The 24,011-nt window shown below is 45.2% G+C and overlaps 1 protein-coding gene across 2 annotated transcripts in view; it reads right to left on the reverse strand.

The window, feature by feature from the left end:
• Positions 1-24,011, reverse strand: part of LOC140205336 (deformed epidermal autoregulatory factor 1 homolog) — a 110,443-nt gene that overhangs the window by 47,369 nt on the left and 39,063 nt on the right. For both annotated transcript variants that reach the window (XM_072272924.1, XM_072272925.1), the window contains exons 5-6: positions 16,434-16,573; positions 7,392-7,457 (exon numbers count right to left, since the gene is read on the reverse strand). In XM_072272924.1, coding sequence (XP_072129025.1) covers positions 7,392-7,457; positions 16,434-16,573 — 206 coding nt within the window. The remainder of the gene's footprint in view (positions 1-7,391; positions 7,458-16,433; positions 16,574-24,011) is intronic.

A 24,011-nucleotide genomic window follows, 5' to 3' on the forward strand; every position in this document is an offset into this window, starting at 1 on the left:
GAGATTCTGCAGATGTTGGAAATCCAGAGCAACGCACACAAAATGCTGAAGGAACTCAGCAGGTATATATGTAATTGATAGAGTATAATACCATAAGACCATAAAGTATAGGAGCAGAAGTAGGCCATTCAGCCCATTGAGTCTGCTCCACCATTCAATCATAGACTGATCCAATTCTTCCAGTCATCTCCACTCCCGTTCTTTCACCCCATACCCTTTGATGCCCTGGCTAATCAAGAACCTATCTATCTCTGCTTTAAATACACCCAATGACTTGGCCCCACAGCCACTTGTAGCAACAAATCCCACAGATTTACCACCCTCTGACTAAAGTAATTTCTCCGCATCTCTGTTCTAAATGGACGTCCTTCAATCCTGAAGTCATGCCCTCTTGTCCTAGACTCCCCTACCATACGAAATAACTTTGCCATATCTAATCTGTCCAGGCCTTTTAACAGTCCGAATGTTTCTATGAGATCTCCCTTCATTCTCCTGAACTCCAGGGAATACTGCCCTAGAGCTGCCAGACGGTCCTCATACAGTAACCCTTTCATTCCTGGAATCATTCTCATGAATCTTCTCTGAATGCTCTCCAATGTCAGTATGTCCTTTCTAAAATAAGGAGCCCAAAACTGCACACAAGTATATTCTCACGAGTGCCTTATAGAGCCTCAACATCACATTCCTCCTCTTATATTCTATACCTCTAGAAATGAATGCCAACATTGCATTTGCCTTCTTCACCACTGACTCAGCCTGGAGGTTAACCTTTAGGGTATCTTGCACAAGGACTCCCAAGTCCCTTTGCATCTCTGTGTCTTGAAGTCTCTACCCATCTAAATACAGGTGGCCCCCGTTTTCCGAACGTTTGCTTTACGACACCTCGCTGTTACGAAAATCCTACATTAGTTACCTATTTTCGCTAACAGAAGGTGTTTTCACTGTTATGAGAAAAGGCAGCGTGTGAAAAAAGACAGCACGTGAAAAAAAGCAGTGCGCGGTAAAAGGCAGCACGCGTCCAAACAGCCAGGCTCCTCCCCTGGAAATGCACTCTAGCCGGCATTGCTTTATCTCGATTTATTTTGTGCATCTGTTAGCAAGGTGAGTTCTGAGGTATCAGAAAAGCCTAAAAGGGCTCGTAAGGGCGTTACACTTAGCGTAAAACTAGACATAATTAAGCGTTTCAATCGTGGTGAATGAAGTAAGGACACTGTCCACACGTTGAGCTTGCCTGCGTCCACCGTTCAAACTATTTATACGCAGAGAGAAAGAATTTTGAAAGCTGCCGATGTTACTGCTGGTTTTGCTCGTAGCAAAGTGGTCTCTCTTAGCCCGCATCCAATAATGGATAAAATAGAAAGTCCATTGCTTGAGTGGATTGATGGGCGTAAAAAGCGTGGTGTTCCGTTAAGTTTTCTTATACTTAAGGAAAAATCAATCAGTCTTTTTGATAAGCTGAAACAGAAAGCACTGGACTCTGGTGATGAAAGTGGAATTTAAAGGTAGTCGTGGGTGGTTTGATCGGTTTCTGAGGTGAGGGCAGCTTCATAGTTTAAGCAATGGTCCCCAACCTCCGGGCCGCCGACCGATACCGGGCCACGAAGGACGCAGTGGTGCAGCGGTAGTCGGGACGCACCCAGCACATCTTTATGAAAAAAGCCAAATTAAACAAGCTAATTAATTAGGTACCGCCCGGCACGTAAATGTCGGCCCAGATCAGAGGCAATTGCCGATTGCGTCAGGTGGTTATTCATATAAGCAAGTGTTTAACTGTGACAAAACTGCAATTTATTGGAGCCTTCCCAATTCCGGTAAGTGAAACTACACTGCACGTACATTATTTCTACTTTATATAGGCTGTGTATTTTTATGTGTTATTTGGTATGATTTGGCAGCTTCATAGCTTAAAGGTTACTGAAGAGAGTGTTTCTGCCGAGAGCGCTTGCGCCGTGTTTTTGCCGAGAGCGCTTCCGTGGGATTTTCGCTGCACTGGACAGTGCTGCAGAAAAGTATTTCTACTTTATATAGGCTGTGTATTTAACATATCATTCCTGCTTTTACTATATGTACTGTTATTTTAGGTTTTATGTGTTATTTGGCATGATTTTGTGGGGGTTTTTTTGGGTCTGGGAACGCTCAAAAATTTTTCCCATATTAATAAATGGTAATTGCTTATTCACTTTACGACATTCCGGCTTACGAATCCTTTCATAGGAACGTTCTACCTTCGGATAGTGGGGGAAACCTGTAATAGTCTACCCGTTTATTTCTTCCAGCAAAGTGCATGACCATACACTTTCCAACATTGTATTTCATTTGTCACTTCTTTGCCAATTACCCTTAACTATCCAAGTCTCTCTGCGGGCTCTCTGTTCCCTCAACACCAGCTGCTCCTCCGTAAGTATGATGTTGTGGGAATAACAGAGACATGGCTTCAAGTGGACAGGGCCTGGGAAATGAATATTCAAGGTATACGTCCTATCGAAAGGACAGACTGATGGGCACAGGGGGTGGGGTGGCTCTATTGGTGAGAAGTGATATTCAGTCCCTTGCGAGGGGGGACATAGAATCAGGAGATGTAGAGTCAGTATGGATAGAACTGAGAAATTCTAAGGGTAGTAAGACCCTAATGGGAGTTATCTACAGGCCCCCAAACAATAGTCTGGATGGAGGGTGTAAGTTGAATCAAGAGTTAAAATTGGCATGTCGCAAAGGTAATGCTACAGTTGTTATGGGGGACTTCAACATGCAGGTAGACTGGAGCAATGGTTGGTACTGGACCCCAAGAAAGGGAGTTTGTGGAGTCCCTCCGAGATGGATTCTTAGAACAGTTTGTACTGGAGCCTACCGGAGAGAACACAATTCTAGATTTAGTGTTGTGCAATGAATTGGATTTGATCAGGGACCTCGAGGTAAAGGAGCCATTAGGAGGTAGTGACCATAATATGACAAGTTTTAATCTACAATTTGAGAGGGAGAAGGGAAACTCGGAAATGTCAGTATTACAGTTGAACAAAGGGAACTATGGTGCTATGAGGGAGGAGCTGGCCAAAGTTCAATGGAACAATACCCTAGCAGGGATGACAGTGGAACAGCAATGGCAAGTGTTTCTGGGAATAATGCGGAAGGTGCAGGATCAGTTCGTTCCAAAGAGGAAGAAGGATCCTAAGGGGAGTAAGGGGAGGCCGTGGCTGACAAGGGAAGTAATCGACAGTATAAAAATAAAAGAGAAGAAGTATAACATAACAAAGATGAGTGGGAAGCCGGAGGATTGGGAAACTTTTAAAGAGCAACAGAAGGTAACTAAAAAGGCAATACGTGGAGAAAAAATGAGGTACGAAGGTAAACTAGCCAAGAATATAAAGGAAGATAGTAAAAGCTTCTTTAGGTATGTGAAAAAGAAAAAAATAGTTAAGACCAAAATTGGGCCCTTGAAGACAGAAGCGGGTGAATTTATTATGGGCAACAAGGAAATGGCAGACGAGTTGAACAGGTACTTTGGATCTGTCTTCACTAGGGAAGACACAAACAATCTCCCAGATGTAATAGTGGCCAAAGGACCTAGGGTAATGGATGAATTGAAGGAAATTTATATTAGGCAGGAAATGGTGTTGGATAGGCTGTTGGGTCTGAAGGCTGATAAGTCCCCGGGACCTGATGGTCTGCATGCCAGGGTACTTAAGGAGGTGGCTTTAGAAATCGTGGACGCATTGGTAATCATTTTCCAATGTTCTATAGATTCAGGATCAGTTCCTGTGGATTGGAGGGTGGCTAATGTTGTCCCTCTCTTCAAGAAGGGAGAAAGAGAGAAAACAGGGAATTATAGACCAGTTAGCCTGACGTCGGTGGTGAGAAAGATGCTGGAGTCAATTATAAAAGATGAAATTACGACACATGGGGATAGTAGTAACAGGATTGGTCCGAGTCAGCATGGATTTATGAAGGGGAAATCGTGCTTGACTAATCTTCTGGAACTTTTTGAGGATGTAACTATGAAAATGGACAAGGGAGAGCCAGTGGATATAGTGTACCTGGACTTTCAGAAAGCCTTTGATAAAGTCCCACATAGGAGATTAGTGGGCAAAATTAGGGCACATGGTATTGGGGGCAGAGTACTAACATGGATTGAAAATTGGCTGGCTGACAGAAAACAAAGAGTAGCAATTAACGGGTTCCTTTCGGAATGGCAGGCAGTGACCAGTGGGGTACCGCAGGGTTCGGTGCTGGGACCGCAGCTGTTTACAATATATATTAATGATTTACATGTGGGAATTAAAAGTAACATTAGCAAATTTGCCAATGACACAAAGCTGGGTGGCAGTGTGAAATGTGAGGAGGATGTTATGAGAATGCAGGGTGACTTGGACAGGCTGGGTGAGTGGGCAGATGCATGGCAGATGCAGGTTAAAGTGGATAAATGTGAGGTTATCCACTTTGGTGGTAAGAATGAGAAGGCAGATTATTATCTAAATGGAGTCAAGTTAGGAAAAGGGGAAGCACAACGAGATCTAGGTGTTCTTGTACATCAGTCACTGAAAGCAAGCATGCAAGTACAGCAGGCAGTGAAGAAAGCTAACGGCATGCTGGCCTTCATAACAGGGGGAATTGAGTATCAGAGCAAAGAGGTCCTTCTGCAGCTGTACAGGGCCCTGGTGAAACCACACCTGGAGTACTGTGTTTAAACGCAAACAACAGGAATTCTGCAGATGCTGGAAATTCAAGCAACACACATCAAAGTTGCTGGTGAACGCAGCAGGCCAGGCAGCATCCTGATGAAGGGTCTCGGCCTGAAACGTCGACTGCACCTCTTCCTAGAGATGCTGCCTGGCCTGCTGCGTTCACCAGCAACTTTGATGTGTGTTGCTGGAGTACTGTTTGCAGTTTTGGTCTCCAAATTCGAGGAAGGACATTCTTGCTATTGAGGGAGTGCAGCGTAGGTTCACAAGGTTAATTCCCGGGATGGTGGGACTGTCATATGTCGAAAGATTGGAGCGACTGGGCTTGTATACTCTGGAATTTAGAAGGCTGAGAGGGGATCTTATTGAAACATATAAGATTATTAAGGGATTGGACACGCTGCAGGCAGGAAGCATGTTCCCGCTGATGGGTGAGTCCAGAACCAGAAGCCACAGTTTAAGAATTAGGGGTAGGCCACTTAGAACGGAGTTGAGGAAAACCTTTCTCACCCAGAGAGTGGTGGATATATGGAATGCTCTGCCCCAGAAGGCTGTGGAGGCCAAGTCTCTGGATGCTTTCAAAAAAGAGATGGATAGAGATCTTAAAGATAGTGGAATCAAAGGTTAAGGGGATAAGGCAGGAACTGGATACTGATAATGGATACTCCTGCACCTATTGTCTATTGTATATCTTTGTATCACTGGAAAATTTAGCCACAAATCCATTAATCCCATATTCCAAATCATTGACATGCATCGTAAAAAGCAGCGGTCCCAACACCAACCCCTGTGGAACTCCACTGGTAACCAGCAGCCAGCCAGAATAGGATACTTTTATTCCCACTCTCTGCTTTCTGCTGATCAACCAATGCTCCACCCATGCTAGTAACTTCCCTGTAATTCCCTGGGCTCTTATCTTGCTAAGCAGCCTCTTGTGTGGCACCTTATCAAAGGCCTTCTGAAAATCCAAGTACATCATGTCTACTGCATCTCCTTGAAACTGCAGTAGGTTAGTCAGGCAGAATTCTCCTTTAAGAAAACCATGCTGGCTTTGGCCTATCTTGTCATGTGCCTCCAGGTACTCCGTAATCTCATCCCTAACTATCGATTCCAACAACTTTCCAACCACTGACGTCAGGCTAATAGGTTTATAGTTTCCTTTCTGCTGCTGCCACCCACCCTTCTTAAATAGAGGAGTAACATTTGTGATTTTCCAATCATCCAGTACAATGCTAGAATCTAGCAATTCTTGAAAGGTCATCGTTAATGCCTCTGCAATCTCTCCAGCTACTTCCTTCAGAACCTGAGGGTGCATTCCATCAGGTCCAGGAGATTTATCCACCCTCAGACCATTAATCTTCCTGAGCACCTTCTCAGTTGTAATTTTCACTGCACAAACTTCACTTCCCTGACACTCTTAAATGTCTGGTATACTCCACTGTGAAGACTGATGCAAAATAAGCATTCAGTTCCTCTGCCATCTCTGCGCCTCTCATTACAATATTTCCAGTGTAATTTTCTATTGGTCCTATATCTACACTCAACTCTCTTTTACCCCTTATATACTTAAAAAAGCTTTGAGTATCTTCTTTGATATTAGTCGCCAGCTTCCTTTCACAATTCATCTTTTCCTTCCTAACGAGATTCCTAGTTTCCTTCTGCAAGTTTTTAAAAGCTTCCCAATCCCCTGTCTTCCCACTAGCTCTGGCTTCTTTGTATGCCCACTCCTTTGCTTTTACGTTGGCTCTGAATTCATTTGCCAGCCATGGTAATGTCCTTCCATTCGAAAATGTCTTCTTATTTGGAATATATGTGTCTTGCACTTCCCTCATTTCTCGCAGAAACTCCAGCCATTTCTACTCTGTTGTCCTTCCTGCTAGTGTCCCTTTCCAGTCAACCTTGGTCAGTTCCCCTCTCATGCCATTGTAATTTCCTTTATTCCACTGAAATACCGACACATTGGAATTTAGCTTCTCCCTCTCAAATTTCAAAGTGAACTCGATCATATGGTGATCACTGTTCCCTGAGGGTTCCTTAACCTTAAGCTCTCTTATCACCTCCGGATCATTGCACAACACCCAATCCAGCACAGCCAATCCCCTAGTGGGCTCAACAACAAGCTGTTCTAAAAAGCCATCCCATAGACATTCTACAAATTCTCTCTCTTGAGGTCCTTAGACGTTCAGCTCCCAATGGCAGCCATCGTTTAGCCAAGTTTGTCATACTTTATCATACCAAGACAATGTCATACTTGCTAATCTGTAGCTGAATTTCAAGATCATCCGTATTTCTATGCTGTGTACATTCAAATATAACACTTTCAGTCCAGTATTTGTTGCTTTCTGTTTTAACTGCACCATTTCTCTATTGCCCTGTAACTCATCCCACTGGCTGTGATTATGCCTCATCTCCTGCCTGTCTTTTCTATCATCTCTGTTGCACGCTATCTTTGATTTATTTCTGTTTTCCCCTTCCTCAGCCCTATCACTCCAGTTCCCATCCCCCTGCCATATATATTTTATGCTTTGCACTGTACTGCTGCCCCAAAACAACATATGTCAGTGATAATAAACCTGATTCTGGTTCTATACACTTTTGAGTCTCACTGGGAAGCATCTACTCAGACTGACTGGGTGGGAACTGTGGAGAGGAGTGCCAGGCTGTCCAGTGAGGGAACCCCACCCCACTTTAAAACCGTCCCAACCAGCATCTTACCAGAGACATATCATCACAGCAGGCAGCGCAGGTGCAAGAGGCTGCATGGGGATTTAGGATGCCATCCTGGAAAACAGAAGCAGAGAAATCACAGAGTTACAGCTGATTCTGAGCACAGCAGAGAGCAGCAGCTGGCTACCCATCTCATCACCGAATGGAATATCTAACCCATCATACAAAGAGAGCTGGGAATCCTCAACAGGTCAGCAAACAGCTGTGACCTTCTCACTATTTCACTACCAGGTCACGTAAGATTAGATTATTTATTACATGTACAACCAAATGCATCATTTGTATTGAATCAAATCAGAGGATTGTGCTGGCTGGACAGTCACCGCACTTCTGAGCACACGTTGTATGCCCACAACTCATCAACCCTCTTTGTAATAAACTTTGATCAAATTATATTACTCTTGCTTTTCTGCCTTGGTGTTCTATTTTGTTAAAACTCTGGTTAAACACGCTCAGATTTTTCTGATGTGAAACTAACATCGGTAAATTAGTTTATTGTTGATCCATGTGTGAAAATACAGTGAAAAACATCTTGTATATCGTTCATACACCTTTTTATTTAGTTATTTTATTAGAGATACAGCACAGAACAGGCCCTTCTGGCCCAACAAGCCAGCAACAAACCGATTTAACTCCTGGCCTAATCACAGGACAATTTATAATGACAATTAACCTACTAACCAGTACGTTTTTGTCTGCAGGAGGAAATTCATGCACGCACAGGAAGAAAGTACAAACTTACTTAAAGAGGATGCCGGATTTGAACTCTGAACATCAACGCCCTGAGTTGCTACACTACCATGGTTCCCGATGACCTTTCATTGAGGTAGAGTCATAGAAAACTACAGCACAGAAACATAGAAAACCTACAGCACAATACAGGCCCTTCGGCCCACAAAGCTGTGCTGAACATGTCCCTACCTTAGAAATTACCTAGGGTTACCCATAGCCCTCTATTTTTCTGAGCTCCATGTACCTGTCTAGGAGTCTCTTTAAAGACCCTATGGTATCCACCTCCACCACCGTCGCCGGCAGCCCATTCCACGCACTCACCACTCTCTGCGTAAAAAACTTACCCCTGGCATCTCCTCTGTACCTACTAGAAACAGAACCTTTGGCCAATCTAGTCCATTCCAAAACCATTTAATCTGCCTACGCCCATCAACTTACCCTGCCATCCCTATACATATCCAAACCTCTCTAACACTGGAATGCAGCTTACATGCTCTTGTGCTGGCAGCTCATTCCACACTCTCATCACCGTCAGAGTGAAGAAGTTTCTCCTCATGTTCCCCTTAAACTTTTCATCTCTCACCCTCAAGCCATGGTTGTAGTCCCACCCAACCTCAGTGGAAAAAGCTTGCATTTACCCTACCAATACCTCTCATATTTTATACAGCTCCATCAAATCCCCTCTCAATCTTCTACCTTCTAACCTATTCAATCTTTCCTTACAACTCAGGTCCAATCCCAGCAACATACTTGTAAATTTTCTCTGTACACTTTCGACCCTAGCTGTAGGTAGGTGACCAAAACTACACATAATACTCCAAATTAGGCCTCGCCAATAAGACCGTAAGACACAGGAGCAGAATTAGGCCATTCAGCACATCAAGTCTGCTCCGCCATTCCATCATGGCTGATCCCAGATCCCACTCATCCCCATTCACCTGCCGTCTCACCACATCCTTTAATGCCAGGACTCATCAGGAAACTCTCAACTTCAGCCTTAAATATACCCACGGACTTCGCCTCCACCGCAGTCTGTGGCTGAGCATTCCACAGATTCACCACTCTCTGGCTAAAAAAAATTCTTCCTTATTTCCACTCTAAAAGGTCACCCTTCAATTTTGAGGCTGTGTTCTCTAGTTCTGGATATGCCCACCATAGGAAACATCCTCTGCAGATCCCCCTACCCAGTCCTTCAACATTCAGTAGGTTCCAATGAGATCCCCATGCACTCATCTAAATTCCAGAGAGTACAGGCCCAAAGCTACCGAACGCTCCTCATATGTTAATCCCTTCATTCCCAAATCATCCTCATGAAACTCCTATGGACTCTCTCCAATAACAACACATCCTTTCTGAGAAATGGGGCCCAAAACTGTTGACAATACTCCAAGTGCAGCCTGACTAGTGTCTTATAAAGGCTCAGCATTATCTCCTTGTCTTTATATTCTATTCTCTTCTTTCTTTCCTCTGTTTGATGAACTTTAATAAAAAATAAATTACAAAAAAAAAAAGAAAGAAATGCCAACCTTGCATTTGGCTTCTTTACCACAGACTCAACCTGTAAATTAATCTTCTGGGAGTCTTGCACGAGGACTCCAAGTCCCTCTGCACAAATTATGGAGACATATTCCCAGACTCCTTTGTTCTACCACACCCCTCAGTGCCCTGCTGTTCACTGTGTTAGACCTACCCTGGATGGTCCCACCAAAGTGCAACATCTCACAACCGTCTACATTAAATTCCATCTGCCATTTTACAGCTCATTTTCCAGCTGATCCAGATCCCTCTGCAAATCATGACAGCCTTCCTCGCTGCACATGACACCTCCGATCTTGGAGTCATCTGCAAATTTGCTGATCCAGTTAACCACATTATCATCCAGATCACTGATATAGATGACAAATAACAATGGACCCAGCACAGATTCCTGCAGCACACCACTAGTCACAGGACTCCAGTCAGAGAGGCAACCATTTACTACACTCTCTGGCTTCTCCCACAAAGCCAATGCCTAATCCAATTTACTAACTCATCTTAAATGCTGAGTGACTGAACCTTGACCAGCCTCCCATGTGGGACCTTGTCAGATTCCTTGCTAAACACCATGCAGACAACGTCCACTGCCTTGCCTTTATCCACTTTCCTGGTAAATTCCTTGAAAACGCCATAAGATTAGTTGGACATGATCTACCATGCATGAAGCCACACTGACTATCCTTAAACAATCTGTGTCTACCCAAATACTTATATATCTGGTCCCTGCCCTATCTCTAAGGATGTTCTAAATATCTCTGCTAGGGCCCTGGCAATTTCTGCACTTGCCTCCTGTGGGGTCTGAGGGAACACCTTGTCGGGCTCTGGGGATTTATCTACCCTAATTTGCCTCAGGACAGCAAACACCTCCTCCTCTGTAATAAGACCATAAGATATAGGAGCAGAATTAACATTTTGCCCAATGAGTCTGCTCCAATATTTCATCGTGGCTGATCCAATTTTCCTCTCAACTCCAATCTCCTGCCTTCTCCCCGTATCCCTTCATGCCCTGACCAATCAAGAATCTATCAACCTCTGCCTTAAACAGACATAAAGACTTGGCATCCCCAGCTGCCTATGGCAAAGAATTCCACAGATTCACAACTCTCTGGCTAAAGAAATTCCTCCTCATCTCTGTTCTGAAAGGACGCCCACTTTTCTGAAGCTGTGAACTCTGGTCTTAGACTCTCCCACCATTGAAAACATCCTCTCCACATCCACTCTATCAAGGCCTTTCTCCATTCAATACATTTCAATGAAGTCACCCCTCATGTGTTGGGCACGTGGCCAAGTGGTTAAGACGTTCGTCAGTGATCTGCAGGTCGCTAGTTCAAGCCTCAGCTGTGGCAGCGTGTTTGTGCCCTTGAGCAAGGTGCTTAATCACACATTGCTCTAGTGTCTGTGTGAGGAGTGGCGCCCCACACAGACCTCCAATCTGCGCCTTGTAAGGCATGAAAATGTCCAACGCAGGCCTCTCATGGTCTGAGTCAACGTTCCCTCCCTCCCACCCCTCATTCTTCTGAATTCTAGTAAATATGGGCCCAGAGCCATCAAACGCTCTTCAAAGAATTCCAACAAATTTGTCAGGTAAGATTTTCCCCTGAGGGAACCACGCTGACTATGGCCTATTTTATCATGTGCCTCCGAGTAGTACCCTGAGACCTCATCCTTAACAAATCAACTCCAACATCTTCCCAACCACTGAGATCAGACTAACTGAGCCTATAGTTTCCTTTCCCCTGCTTCTCTCCCTTCTTGAAAAGTGGAATTACATTTGCAATTTTCCAGTCTTCTGGAACCATTCCAGAATGTAGTGATTCTTGAAAGATCATTACTAACTCAGAACTCTTGGGTGTACACCATCCGGTCCAGGCGACTTATCTACCTTCAGATTTTTCAGTTTCCCAAGAACCTTCTCTCTAGTCATGGTAACTTCACACACTTCATGCCCCCAGACACCTGGAACCTCCACCATATTGCTAGTGTCTTCCACAGTGAAGACTGATGCAAAGTACATTTTCAGTTCATCTACCATTTTGTTGTCCCCTATTACTGCCTCTCCAGCATTGTTTTCCAGCAGTCCAATATTCACTCTCACGTCTCTTTTACACTTTATGTATCTGGAGAAACTTTTAGTATAGAAACTTCATTAATATTATTGGCTAGCTTACCTTTGTATTCCAACTTTACCTTTTTAATGACATTTTAGTTGCCATGGTTGCACCATCTTTCCTTTAGATTACTTCTTCCCCTTTGGGATGTGTATATCCTGCATCTTCCAAATTGCTTCCAAAAATTCCAGCCATTGCTGCTTTGCTGTCATCCCTACCAGTGTTCTTTTCCAATCAATTCTGTACTCCTTTCTCATGCCTCTGAAATTCCCTTTTCTCCACTGTAATACTGATACACCTGACTTTAGTTTCTCCTTCTCAGATTTCAGGGTGAATTTGATCATATTATAATCACTTTCCCTTAGAGTTCTTTCACCATACGCTCTCTAATCATTTCCGGTTCATGGCACACATCCAATCTTAGTGGGCTCAACCACAAGCTGCTATAAAAGCCAGCAATATGCAGGCAATCTAGTAATTCCACCTCCTGGAATCCAGCACCAACCTGATTTTCCCAATCTACCTGCATATTGGTCCCCCATGACTATTATAACATTACCCTTTTGGCATGCATTTTCTATCTCCCTTTGTAATTTGTAGACCACACCCTTACTACAATTTAGGGGTCTATATTGTAACGGGATCCTGAATTATCCCTATAAACTGTGCTTTTAAAAGAAAGAGAGAGAGAGAGAGAGAGAGAGAGAGGTGAAGACTGCTCACAGTTTGGAATTTCTGCAGAGACACTGGCAGCTTCTGAGTTCCTATGGAGAGAGAAGGGAGGAGCTACTTGATGGACAGCTGGTGTTCAGCACGACAGTATTTAAATCAGCGCAATTGCCTGTTTCACAGGACACAGGACACAGGACACGCAGACGCACAAGGGTGTGGTGAAGTTACCACTATCCTATTTAGGTGCCCATGAGTGTGGGACTGTGGATCGATCACCAAGTATCGATCTGTGATTATTAGTGCGTGAAAGAGCAATGTTGTAGAGTCTACTAGTGTGTCTAACCCTTGCCGGGGTTGGTAGACTATCGCTCGAAGACGGTGCTCTTAAGTTGGTCAAGTTTGGCTAACTTGGAAGTTTCGGAGGACAACGGGAAGATCGACAGCATCAGCTCACCTGAAGAACTAAACACCTCTCTCTGTCCGTCACTATTCAACTCAATACCATGAACTGAACTGAACCTTACTCATCTCCGTAAGACTGTATCCATTTACCCCTAGACTTGAAGAAGCTTGGTTCTATATTTCCGCACTTATATATATATATTATCATTGCTAACCTGTTTGATATAACTGATATTACATTACTGTATTGCGTACTTACTAATAAATACCATTAGTTAATAGCAATACTGGACTCCAAAGGTGTCTCCCATTTCTGCTGGTTCTTTAACCCGTCACGGGGTACGTGACAGTATACAACTCCCATCTGGGTCTTTTTGCCCTTGCAGTTCCTTAGCTCTATCCACAACAATTCAACACCTTCCGACCCTATGTCACCTCTTTCTAATGACTTGATTTCATTTTTTACCAACGGAGCCACACCACCCCCTCTGCCTTCTTGCCTATCCTTTTGATAAAATGTGTATCCTTGGACATTAAGCTCTGAGCTATAATCTTTCAGTCATCATTCAATGATGCCTACATCATACCTGTAAACCTGCAACTATGCTTCATGTTCATCTACCTTATTTCGTATACTACATGTCTTCAAATACAACACCTTCAGTCCTGTGTTCACCCTTTTCAATTTTGTACGCCATTTACGTTGCAACTCATCCTTCTGGCTGCAATTTTGCCCTCTCCTCACTGCACATTGCCTCTGTTTGTAAACCAGCTAACTCATCTTCAGCACTACTTCTTGCATTGAAATATAGGCAGCTCAGAACACTAGTAATACCATGCTCAACCTTTGATTCCTAATTTTGTCTGAGACACAAAATCCAGCCTGTCATTCCACCAATCGAACACTGGAGGGCAGCACTGACAGAAAAGGCCAAGCCCCAGCCGAGCACAAATGCCACACTGCACCACCTGTGACGTTTCCTCTGCTGAGATGCAGCAGCAGGCAAGCCCGCAGCTTGAGGCCTAGTCCTCACTACAACCTACGCAGCTTCCCCAACGTCAGTCATGTCACCAAACAAGGGAACAGAATCTTACATAATCACATCCAACAGGGTCTTGCAATCGCAAGAGGAACGTCCAAGACAATCACCGCCTTTGCATACCAACTCTGATGCCTTCAAGTAGCAGGCAGCAACATGCTCCGCACACAGACCAACTACTCCAAACCCAGTCCAGCTCCTCCACCATGCTAACAACAGGAATTCTGCAGATGCTGGAAATTCAAGCAACACAGAGACTCTCGGCCTGAAACGTCGACTGCACCTCTTCCTACAAATGCTGCCTGGCCTGCTGCGTTCACCAGCAACTTTGATGTGTGTTCCTCCACCATGCTGCCTGCTTCCACCAAAACACGAGCAACATCCCAACCGGCTTCTTTGACACCCCAGCCAAATCCACCGACACCCAGCCTAGCAACACCGATCAATGAGCAGCTCACTGATGGGGTAGAAATGCAGTATCCGAAATCTTGGAGTCCAGCATTTTTTTTGCAATCATAAAAAACATATTTAACAAAGGAAAATAAGTATTTGCACTGCTCTGCATTCACAGGGAATCCAGTCAATTCCAGCCGATCTAAGTGCCAGGTCAGCTTTGACGAGCTTCCTTACGAGTTTGTGGATGGTATTAATCCGGTATTTCTTCAGGATCCTGGCGATCCTTCCAGAAACAGTGGAAATATAGGGAAGACAGGCAGTAGTGACTTCAACCCAGGTAAGTGTGTGGTGGTTCAATTTGGTCGGTCAAATATAGTATTAATGGTAAGACTCTTGGCACTGTAGAGGATCAGAGGGATCTTGGGGTCCGAGTCCATAGGATGCTCAAAGCTGCTGCGCAGGTTGACTCTGTGGTTAAGAAGGCGTACGGTGCATTGGCCTTCATCAATCGTAGGATTGAGTTTAGGATCTGAGAGGTAATGTAGGAGAAGATGGCAGCGCGACGCGGCGCGCGCAGCTCTCCGGTGAAATAATATCGTATTTGTAAGTAGGATGCCGTGCACAATTCTGATTTGATAGAGACGGATGTGAGAAGCACGGAGGAACATCTGGAGAAACTTCTGAAATGCCCAGTTTGCTGTCGCTGCTACTGTGCAATCGAGAATCTCCGGAGGGGAAGGCCCCGAGTCCTCAGCTTTGCTTGTTGCTCGGCGGCTGGGGCGGGGTCGAAGCGCTCAGCAGAGATGGTGCTCGGTGCTCGGTGTCGGAAGGCTGATTGGAGGCTTGAAGTTTTCGGACGGACTCAGAGTCGGACTGTGGTTGGGCATGGCAGGGAGAGTTTTCTTCCTTCTCCCGTCTGCATGAGATGTGGGACTTTCAAAAGACTTCGAACTTTTTTTACCATGCCCACAGCCTGTTCTTCATCAAGGTATGGTACTCCTTGCACTGTTGTAACTATATGTTATAATTAAGTGGCTTTAGTCAGTTTTTCAGTCTTGGTCTGTCCTGTGTTTCTGTGATATCACACCGGAGGAATATTGTATCATTTCTTAATGCATGCATTACTAAATGATAATAAAAGAGGACTGCGTGTCCTCATAATCTAATCTAATCTAATATCGGACTCTGGTCAGACCCCACTTGGAGTACTGTGCTCAGTTCTGGTCGCCTCACTACAGGAAGGATGTGGAAACCATAGAAAGGGTGCAAAGGAGACTTACAAGGATGTTGCCTGGATTAGGGAGCATGCCTTATGAGAATAGGCTGAGCGAACTTGGCCTTTTCTCCTTGGAGCAACGGAGGATGAGAGGTGACCTGATAGAGGTGTATAAGATGATGAGAGGCATTGATCATGTGGATAGTCAGAGGCTTTTTCCCAGGGCTGAAATGGCTAACACGAGAGGGCACAGTTTTGAAGTGCTTGGAAGCAGGTACAGAGGAAATGTCAGGGGTAAGTTTTTTTACGCAGAGAGTCGTAAGTGTGTGGAATGGGCTGCCGGCAATGGTGGTGGAGGCGGATATGATAGGGTCTTTTAAGAAACTCCTGGATAGGTACATGGAGCTTAGAAAAGTAGAGGGCTATGGGTAACCCTAGGTAATTTCTCAGGTAAGGGCATGTTCGGCATAGCTTTGTGGGCCGAAGGGCCTGTATTGTGCTGTAGGTTTTCGATGCTTCTATCCTTGGACATTGAGCTCCCAGCTATAATTTTTCAGAATGGCTTTGAGAGAGATAATAAATCAGCAATGATGGAATAGCAGAGCAGACTCCATGGGTCATATGGCTTAATTCTGCTCCAATGTCTTATAGTCTCCCACAGTGGTGTTACAGGCCAGATGGCCTCAAACCCTGCTCTAAGATTCTTCGCTTCCAGGGAAAAGCATTCTAAACAAGCCACCCTGATGTCATTCTGAAGCTGTGTGTTTGAACCTCTCAACTCTTACATTATGTTTATACATTCTTCCCTCCCCTGAATGGTTAGCAAAAGTGAGAATAATCTGGAATATTATGATCTCCCCAAGCTGTTTATTTAGACAGAAGAAAAGTGCACATGGTAGTTGATCTGTCAATGAGGACTGTCTCCTACCTGTATCAGGCACTGCAGGGAGCGACCAGCATATCGGATGCTCCTTTTCCAGTCTTTGCTGCTAGCGCGACCCGCCAACCCTTCAAATTCAGTGGGAGTGAACCAGTTCTCTCCATGTTTAATGCAACGCCCACGGCCTCCTAAAAATAAGTCTGCAGGTCACTCATGTTTCCTTCTAACTCCATTCATGTGTCATACAAGAATCATACATAAGACATAAATTTATTCAGTAGCAACACTCCTTTATATTGAACCAAACTGATTAACACTCTTTGACCTCCAGGATGAAACACTTAATTCAGCTATCTACCTTTAACACAATAAAAAGTTCTATGATAGGTGTACATTGTTGGATTAGACTGTTTAATTGTTATCTTAACAACTAACTGTCTGTTATTTAAGTACATATGTACATGTAACTGTTACATATGTTTCCTAGTGGTCACAATGTACATATACAGTGGTTCAAACAAAATGCAGGAGGGACTCAGCAGGCCATGCAGCAGCTATGGAAAACAGTAAACAGTCAAATCCCTTACTCACTCTTCCTTCAGTTAGTCCTGACGAAGGGTCTCGGCCTGAAACGTCGACTCCACCTCTTCCTACAGATGCTGCCTGGCCTGCTGTGTTCTACCAGCAACTTTTATGTGTGTTGCTTGAATTTCCAGCATCTGCAGAATTCCTGTTGTTTGCGTTTAAAAACAGTCAAAGGGTGTCAGCCTGAAACGTTGACTGTTACTCTTTTCCATAGGTGCTGCCTGGCCTGCTGAGTTCCTCCAGAATTTTGAGTGTGTTGCTTGGATTTCCAGCATCTGAAGATTTTCTCTTGCTTGTGATGCAGTTCTTCAGTGTGTCCCCTAGCGGTCACGGTGTGTATATGCAGTTGTTCAGTGTGTCCCCTAGTGGTGACAGTGTGTATATGCAGTTAACAGGAATTCTGCAGATGCTGGAATTTCAAGCAACACACATAAAAGTTGCTGGTGAACGCAGCAGGCCAGGCAGCATCTCTAGGAAGAGGTGCAGTCGACGTTTCAGGCCGAGACCCTTCGTCAGGACTAACTGAAGGAAGAGTGAGTAAGGGATTTGAAAGTTGGAGGGGGAGGGGGAGATCCAAAATGATAGGAGAAGACAGGAGGGGGAGGGATGGAGCCAAGAGCTGGACAGGTGATAGGCAAAAGGGATACGAGAGGATCATGGGACAGGAGGTCTGGGAAGAAAGACAGGGGGGGGGCCCAGAGGATGGGCAAGAGGTATATTCAGAGGGACAGAGGGAGAAAAAGGAGAGTGAGAGAAAGAATGCCCCTTTCTTTAAAAAAGGAAGACATCTCCCTCGTCCTAGAATGAAAAGCCTCATCCTGAGGGCAGATGTGGCAGAGACGGAGGAATTGCAAAAAGGGGATGGCGTTTTTGCAAGAGACAGGGTGAGAAGAGGAATAGTCCAGATAGCTGTGAGGGTCAGTAGACTTATAGTAGACATCAGTGGATAAGCTGTCTCCAGAGACAGAGACAGAAAGATCTAGAAAGGGGAGGGAGGTGTTGGAAATGGACCAGGTAAACTTGATGGCAGGGTGAAAGTTGGATCCGCAGGGATCGCTCCCTACGCGACTCTCTTGTCCATTCGTCCCCCCCATCCCTCCCCACTGATCTCCTTCCTGGCACTTATCCGTGTAAGCGGAACAAGTGCTACACATGCCCTTACACTTCCTCCCTTACCACCATTCAGGGCCCCAAACAGTCCTTCCAGGTGAGGCAACACTTCACCTGTGAGTCGGCTGGGGTGATATACTGCCTCCGGTGCTCCCGATGTGGCCTTTTATATATTGGCGAGACCCGACACAGACTGGGAGACCGCTTTGCTGAACACCTACGCTCTGTCCGCCAGAGAAAGCAGGATCTCCCAGTGGCCACACATTTTAATTCCACATCCCATTCCCATTCTGACATGTCTATCCACGGCCTTCTCTACTGTAAAGATGAAGCCACACTCAGGTTGGAGGAACCACACCTTATATTCCGTCTGGGTAGCCTCCAACCTGATGGCATGAACATCGACTTCTCTAACTTCCGCTAATGCCCCACCTCCCCCTCGTACCCCATCTGTTACTTATTTTTATACACACATTCTTCCTCTCACTCTCCTTTTTCTCCCTCTGTCCCTCTGAATATACCCCTTGCCCAACCTGTGTCCCCCCCCCGCTTGTCTTTCTTCCCAGACCTCCTGTCCCATGATCCTCTTGTATCCCCTTTTGCCAATCACCTGTCCAGCTCTTGGCTCCATCCCTCCCCCTCCTGTCTTCTCCTACTATTTTGGATCTCCCCCTCCCCCTCCAACTTTCAAATCCCTTACTCACTCTTCCTTCAGTTAGTCCTGACGAAGGGTCTCGGCCTGAAATGTCAACTGCACCTCTTCCTAGAGATGCTGCCTGGCCTGCTGCGTTCACCAGCAACTTTTATGTGTGTTGCTTGTATATGCAGTTGATCAGTCTGTCCCCTAGTGGTGACAGTGTGTATATGCAGTTGTTCAGTCTGTCCCCTAGTGGTCACAGTGTGTATATGCAATTGTTCAGTGTGTCCCCTAGTGGTGACAGTGTGTATATGCAATTGTTCAGTCTGTCCCCTAGTGGTCACACTGTGTATATGCAATTGTACATAGTCATAGTCATACTTTATTGATCCTGGGGGAAATTGGTTCTTGTTACAGTTGCACCACAAATAATAAATAGTAATAAAACCATAAATAGTTAAATAGTAATATGTAAATTATGCCAGTAAATTATGAAATAAGTCCAGGACCAGCCTATTGGCTCAGGGTGTCTGACCCTCCAAGGGAGGAGTTGTAAAGTTTGATGGCCACAGGCAGGAATGACTTCCTATGACGCTTTGTGCTGCATCTCGGTGGAATGAGTCTCTGGCTGAATGTACTCCTGTGTCCACCTTGTACATTATGTAGTGGATGGAAGACACTGTCCAAGATGGCATGCAACTTAGACAGCATCTTCTTTTCAGACACCACCGTGAGAGAGTCCAGTTTCATCCCCACAATATCACTGGCCTAACAAATGAGTGTGTCCCCTAGTGGTCACAGTGTGTACATGCAATTGTTCAGTGTGTCCCCTAGTGGTCACAGTGTGTATATGTAATTGTTCAGTGCGTCGCCTAGTGGTCACAGTGTGTATATGCAGTTGTTCAGTGTGTCCCCTAGTGGTCACAGTGTGTATATGTAATTGTTCAGTGTGTCCCCTAGTGGTCACAGTGTGTATATGCAATAAAATCATGAGCAAGAGAAAATCTGTAGATACTGGAAATCCAAGCAGCACACACAAAATGCAGGAGGAACTCTGCAGGCCAGGTAGCATCTATGGAAAAGAGTAGAGTCACCATTTCAGGGCAAGACCCTTCAGCAGGACTGGAGAAAAAAAGATGAGTAGATTTAAACGGTAGAGGTGGGGAGCTGAAACCGGGAGGGGGAGGGATGAAGTTAAAAGCTAGAAAGTTGATTGGTGAAAGAGGTACAGGGCTGGAGAAGAGGGGTCTGATAGGTGGGGATAGCAGACCATAGAAGAAAGAAAAGGGGGGAAGAACAGCAGAGGGAGGCGATGAGTGGGCAAGGAGATAAGATGAGAAGGGGAAAAGGGGATGGGCAATGGTGAAGGAGAGGGCAGGGGACCATTACTGGTAATTCAAGAAATCAATGTTCCTCTCAGATACCTCCTCTTACTTATCCCTCAAACAGAATCCCAGTAAGGAGCACCAGGCAATTGTGTCCCACACCATCATTGACCTTATTAGCTCTGGGTATCTCCCATCCACTACCACCAAATTCATAGTTCCTGCACCCCGTACATCTCTTTTCTACCTCCTTAGCAAGACCTACAAACCCGCTTCTCCAGGAAGACATAGAAACATAGAAAACCTACAGCACAATACAGGCCCTCAGCCCACAAAGCTGTGCTAAACATGTCCTTACTTTAGAAATTACCTATGGATACCCATAGCCCTCTATTTTTCTGAGCTCCATGTATCTATCCAGGAGTTTCTTAAAAGACCCTATCGTATCTGCCTCCACCAGCATCACCGGCAGCCCATTCCACGCACTCACCACTCTCTGCGTAAAAAATTTACCCCTGACATCTCCTCTGTACCTACTTCCAAGCACCTTAAAACTATGCCCTCTCGTGCTAGCCATTTCAGCTCTGGGAAAAAGCCTCTGACTATCCACACGATCAATGCCTCTCATCCATTGTTTCAGCTTGTTCCTGCCCCACTGAACTCATATCTGCAAACCTCGACTCTGTCTTATTCCCCCCAAGTTCAGTCCCATCCTACCTACATCTGTGACACCTCACACACTCTGGATCTGTTCAATGATTTCAAGTTCCCTGGCCCATCGTCTTATTCTCACTATGAATGTCTAATCCCTATACATCTCCATCTCCCAGCAGGACACCAGACCCAACCAGTTCCTCTCCACCACCACAACTCTAATCCTTATACATCTCCATCTCCCAGCAGGACACCAGACCCAATCAGTTCCTCTCCACCACCACCACTCTAATCCCTATACATCTCCATCTCCCAGCAGGACACCAGACCCAATCAGTTCCTCTCCACCACCACCACTCTAATCCCTATACATCTAATTCCTATACATCTCCATCTCCCAGCAGGACACTAGACCCAACCAGTTCATCTCCACTACCACCACTCTTCTTTGTCTAGTGGAACGTCCTCACTCTTAATAATATCTCCTCTTAATAATTTCCAGCGATAGGGTGCCTCTTACCCTCACCTACCACCCACCAGCCTCTACATCCAGCACATAATTCTCCAGAACTTCTGCCATCTCCAACGGGATCCCACCATCAAAAACATCTTTCTCTACGCAACTCCCTTGTCCATTTGTCCCTCCCCACTGATATCCCTTCTGGCACTTACCCTTGCAGGCGTAACAAGTACCACACCTTCCCCTGCACCTACTCCCTCACTACCATTCAGGGCCCTAAACAGTCCTTCCAGGTGAGGTGATACTTCACCTGTGAGCCTGTTGGGGGTCATATACTGTGTCCAGTGCTCTCGGTGTGGCTTCCTGTATATTGGTGAGACCCAACATAGATTGGGAGACCACTTCACTGAGCACCTACACTCTGACCGCCAGGAAAGGCGGGGTGGCCCAGTGGCCACCCATTTTAATTCCACTTCCCATTCCCATTCTGATATGTCTATCCATGGCCTCCTCTACTATCACAATAAGGCTACACTCAGGTTGGAAGAACAACACCTTACATTCTATCTGGGTAGCTTCCAACCTGATGGCAGAACATCAATTTCTTGAACTTCCAGTAATGGCCCCACCCCACCATTGCCCATCCCCTTTCCCCTCTCGCACCTTATTTGCTTACCTGCCCATCGCCTCCCTATGGTGTTCCTCCCCACTTTTCTTTCTTCCATGGCCTTCTGTCCTCTCCTATCAAACTACCCTTCTCCAGCCTGTATCTCTTTCACCAATCAACTTCCCAGCTACTTATGTCATCTCTCCCCCTCCCGGTTTCACCGATCACCTGGTGTTTCTCCCTGCCCTCCCCAACCTTTTAAATCTACTCCTCATCTTTTTCTCTCCAGTCCTGCCGAAGGGTTTCATCCCGAAAAGTCAACTGTACTTTTTTTCCATAGATGCTGCCTGGCCTTCTGAGTTCCTCCAGCATTTTGTGTATATGCAGTTGTTCAGTGCGCCCCCTAGTTGTTACATTTGCATGATTCTGGAAAGTTCTGGAAGCTTTTGATGGAAAACACTGAACAACTGCAGATACATGGTATTTGAATAGGAGCTTCCTGGCTGGCTGACTCTTAACTGGAAATTTGAATGGGCTGTTTCTTTTCTATGAGTACACAGCACTGCCACATTTTTTGCTCTTCTCTCTCTTCACTTACTAGACCTCTATCACTATCTTTATTAGATGTTCTTTGTTCTATCAACACTTAACAAAATGATCACAAGCATCCTTACAAAGCAGCAAGGTTTGTTTCTCTTTCCTCACTTCTGAAAGAACCTTATGTTAAAAAACATCAGAATCCAAAAACAGAAAATATAGCCATAATAAGTCGGTGATTTTCATTTCACTGATTTCATCTGAGCCTGCCATAATGCTCAGGGAGTACGTGGGCCAGAGTTTGATAAGCATACCCAGGAAAGTTTTAGAGACATAGGAACATATGTAAACAAATACAAAAGTCAATTTCCTGTTCAAAACCAGTGCTGGACAAATAAGCAAAGTGTCAGTGAAGGAGCACTTGGGACCAGGACCAATGATTCTGATTTTCATTGTAACCATGGAAGAAGATAGGACTGTCAACATACTAATGTACTGTCATAGGAAAGCAGCATCCATTATTAGAGATCCCCTCTACCCAGGCCATGCTCTTTTCTCACTGCTGCCTTCAGGTAGAAGGTACAAGAGCCTCAGGACTCACACCACCAGGTTCAAGAACAGTTCCTACTCCACTGCCATCAGGCTCTTGAATAAAAGGGGATAACTAGACTCACTTGACCATCCATTGAGATGTTCACAGAACCAATGATCTCACTTTAGGGACCCTTTAATAACATCATTCCAAATAAACTAATTCCTAAGCTCTGGAACCTGGGCCTTAGCACTCAGATCTGTAGCTGGATCTTCAACTTCCTCACAGACAGGACTCAGGCTGTAAAAGTAAGGGACAAGCTCTCCTCTACAATCACTCTGAGCACCAGTGCCCCACAAGGCTGTGTACTCAGCCCCCTGCTATACTCACTGTACACCCATGATTGTGTAGCCAAGTTTCCATCAAACTCAATATATAAGTTTGCTGATGACACAACAATTGTAGGCCGTATCTCGGATAATGATGAGTTTGAGTACAGAGAGGAAATTAAGAACCTGGTGGCATGGTGCGAAGACAATAACCTATCCCTCAACGTCAGCAAGAGGAAGGAATTGGTTGTTGACTTCAGAAGGAGTAGCGGACCGCATGACCCAATTTACATCGGTGGTGCGCAAGTGGAACAGGTCAAAAGCTTTAAGTTCCTCGGGGTCAATATCACAAATGACCTGACTTGGTCCAACCAAGCAGAGTTCACTGCCAAGAAGGCCCACCAGCGCCTTTACTTCCTGAGAAAACTAAAGAAATTTGGCCTCTCCCCTAAAACCCTCACTAATTTTTATAGATGCACCGTAGAAAGCATTCTTCTAGGGTGCATCACAACCCGGTATGGAAGTTGTCCTGTCCAAGACCGAAAGAAGCTGCAGGAGATTGTGAACACGGTGCAGCACATCACACAAACCAATCTTCCGTCCGTGGACTCACTTTACACCGCACACTGTCGGAGCAGTGTTGCCAGGATAATCTAGGACACGACCCACCCAGCCAACACACTTTTCGTCCTTCTTCCCTCCGGGAGAAGGCTCAGGAGCTTGAAGACTCATGCGGACAGATTTGGCAACAGCTTCTTTCCAACTGTGATAAGACAGCTGAACGGATCCTGACCCGGATCTGGGCCGTACCCTCCAAATATGCGGACCTGCCTCTCGATTTTTTTGCACT

The sequence above is a fragment of the Mobula birostris genome, chromosome 11 (genome assembly GCF_030028105.1).
Source record: "Mobula birostris isolate sMobBir1 chromosome 11, sMobBir1.hap1, whole genome shotgun sequence".
NCBI lineage: Eukaryota > Metazoa > Chordata > Chondrichthyes > Myliobatiformes > Myliobatidae > Mobula > Mobula birostris.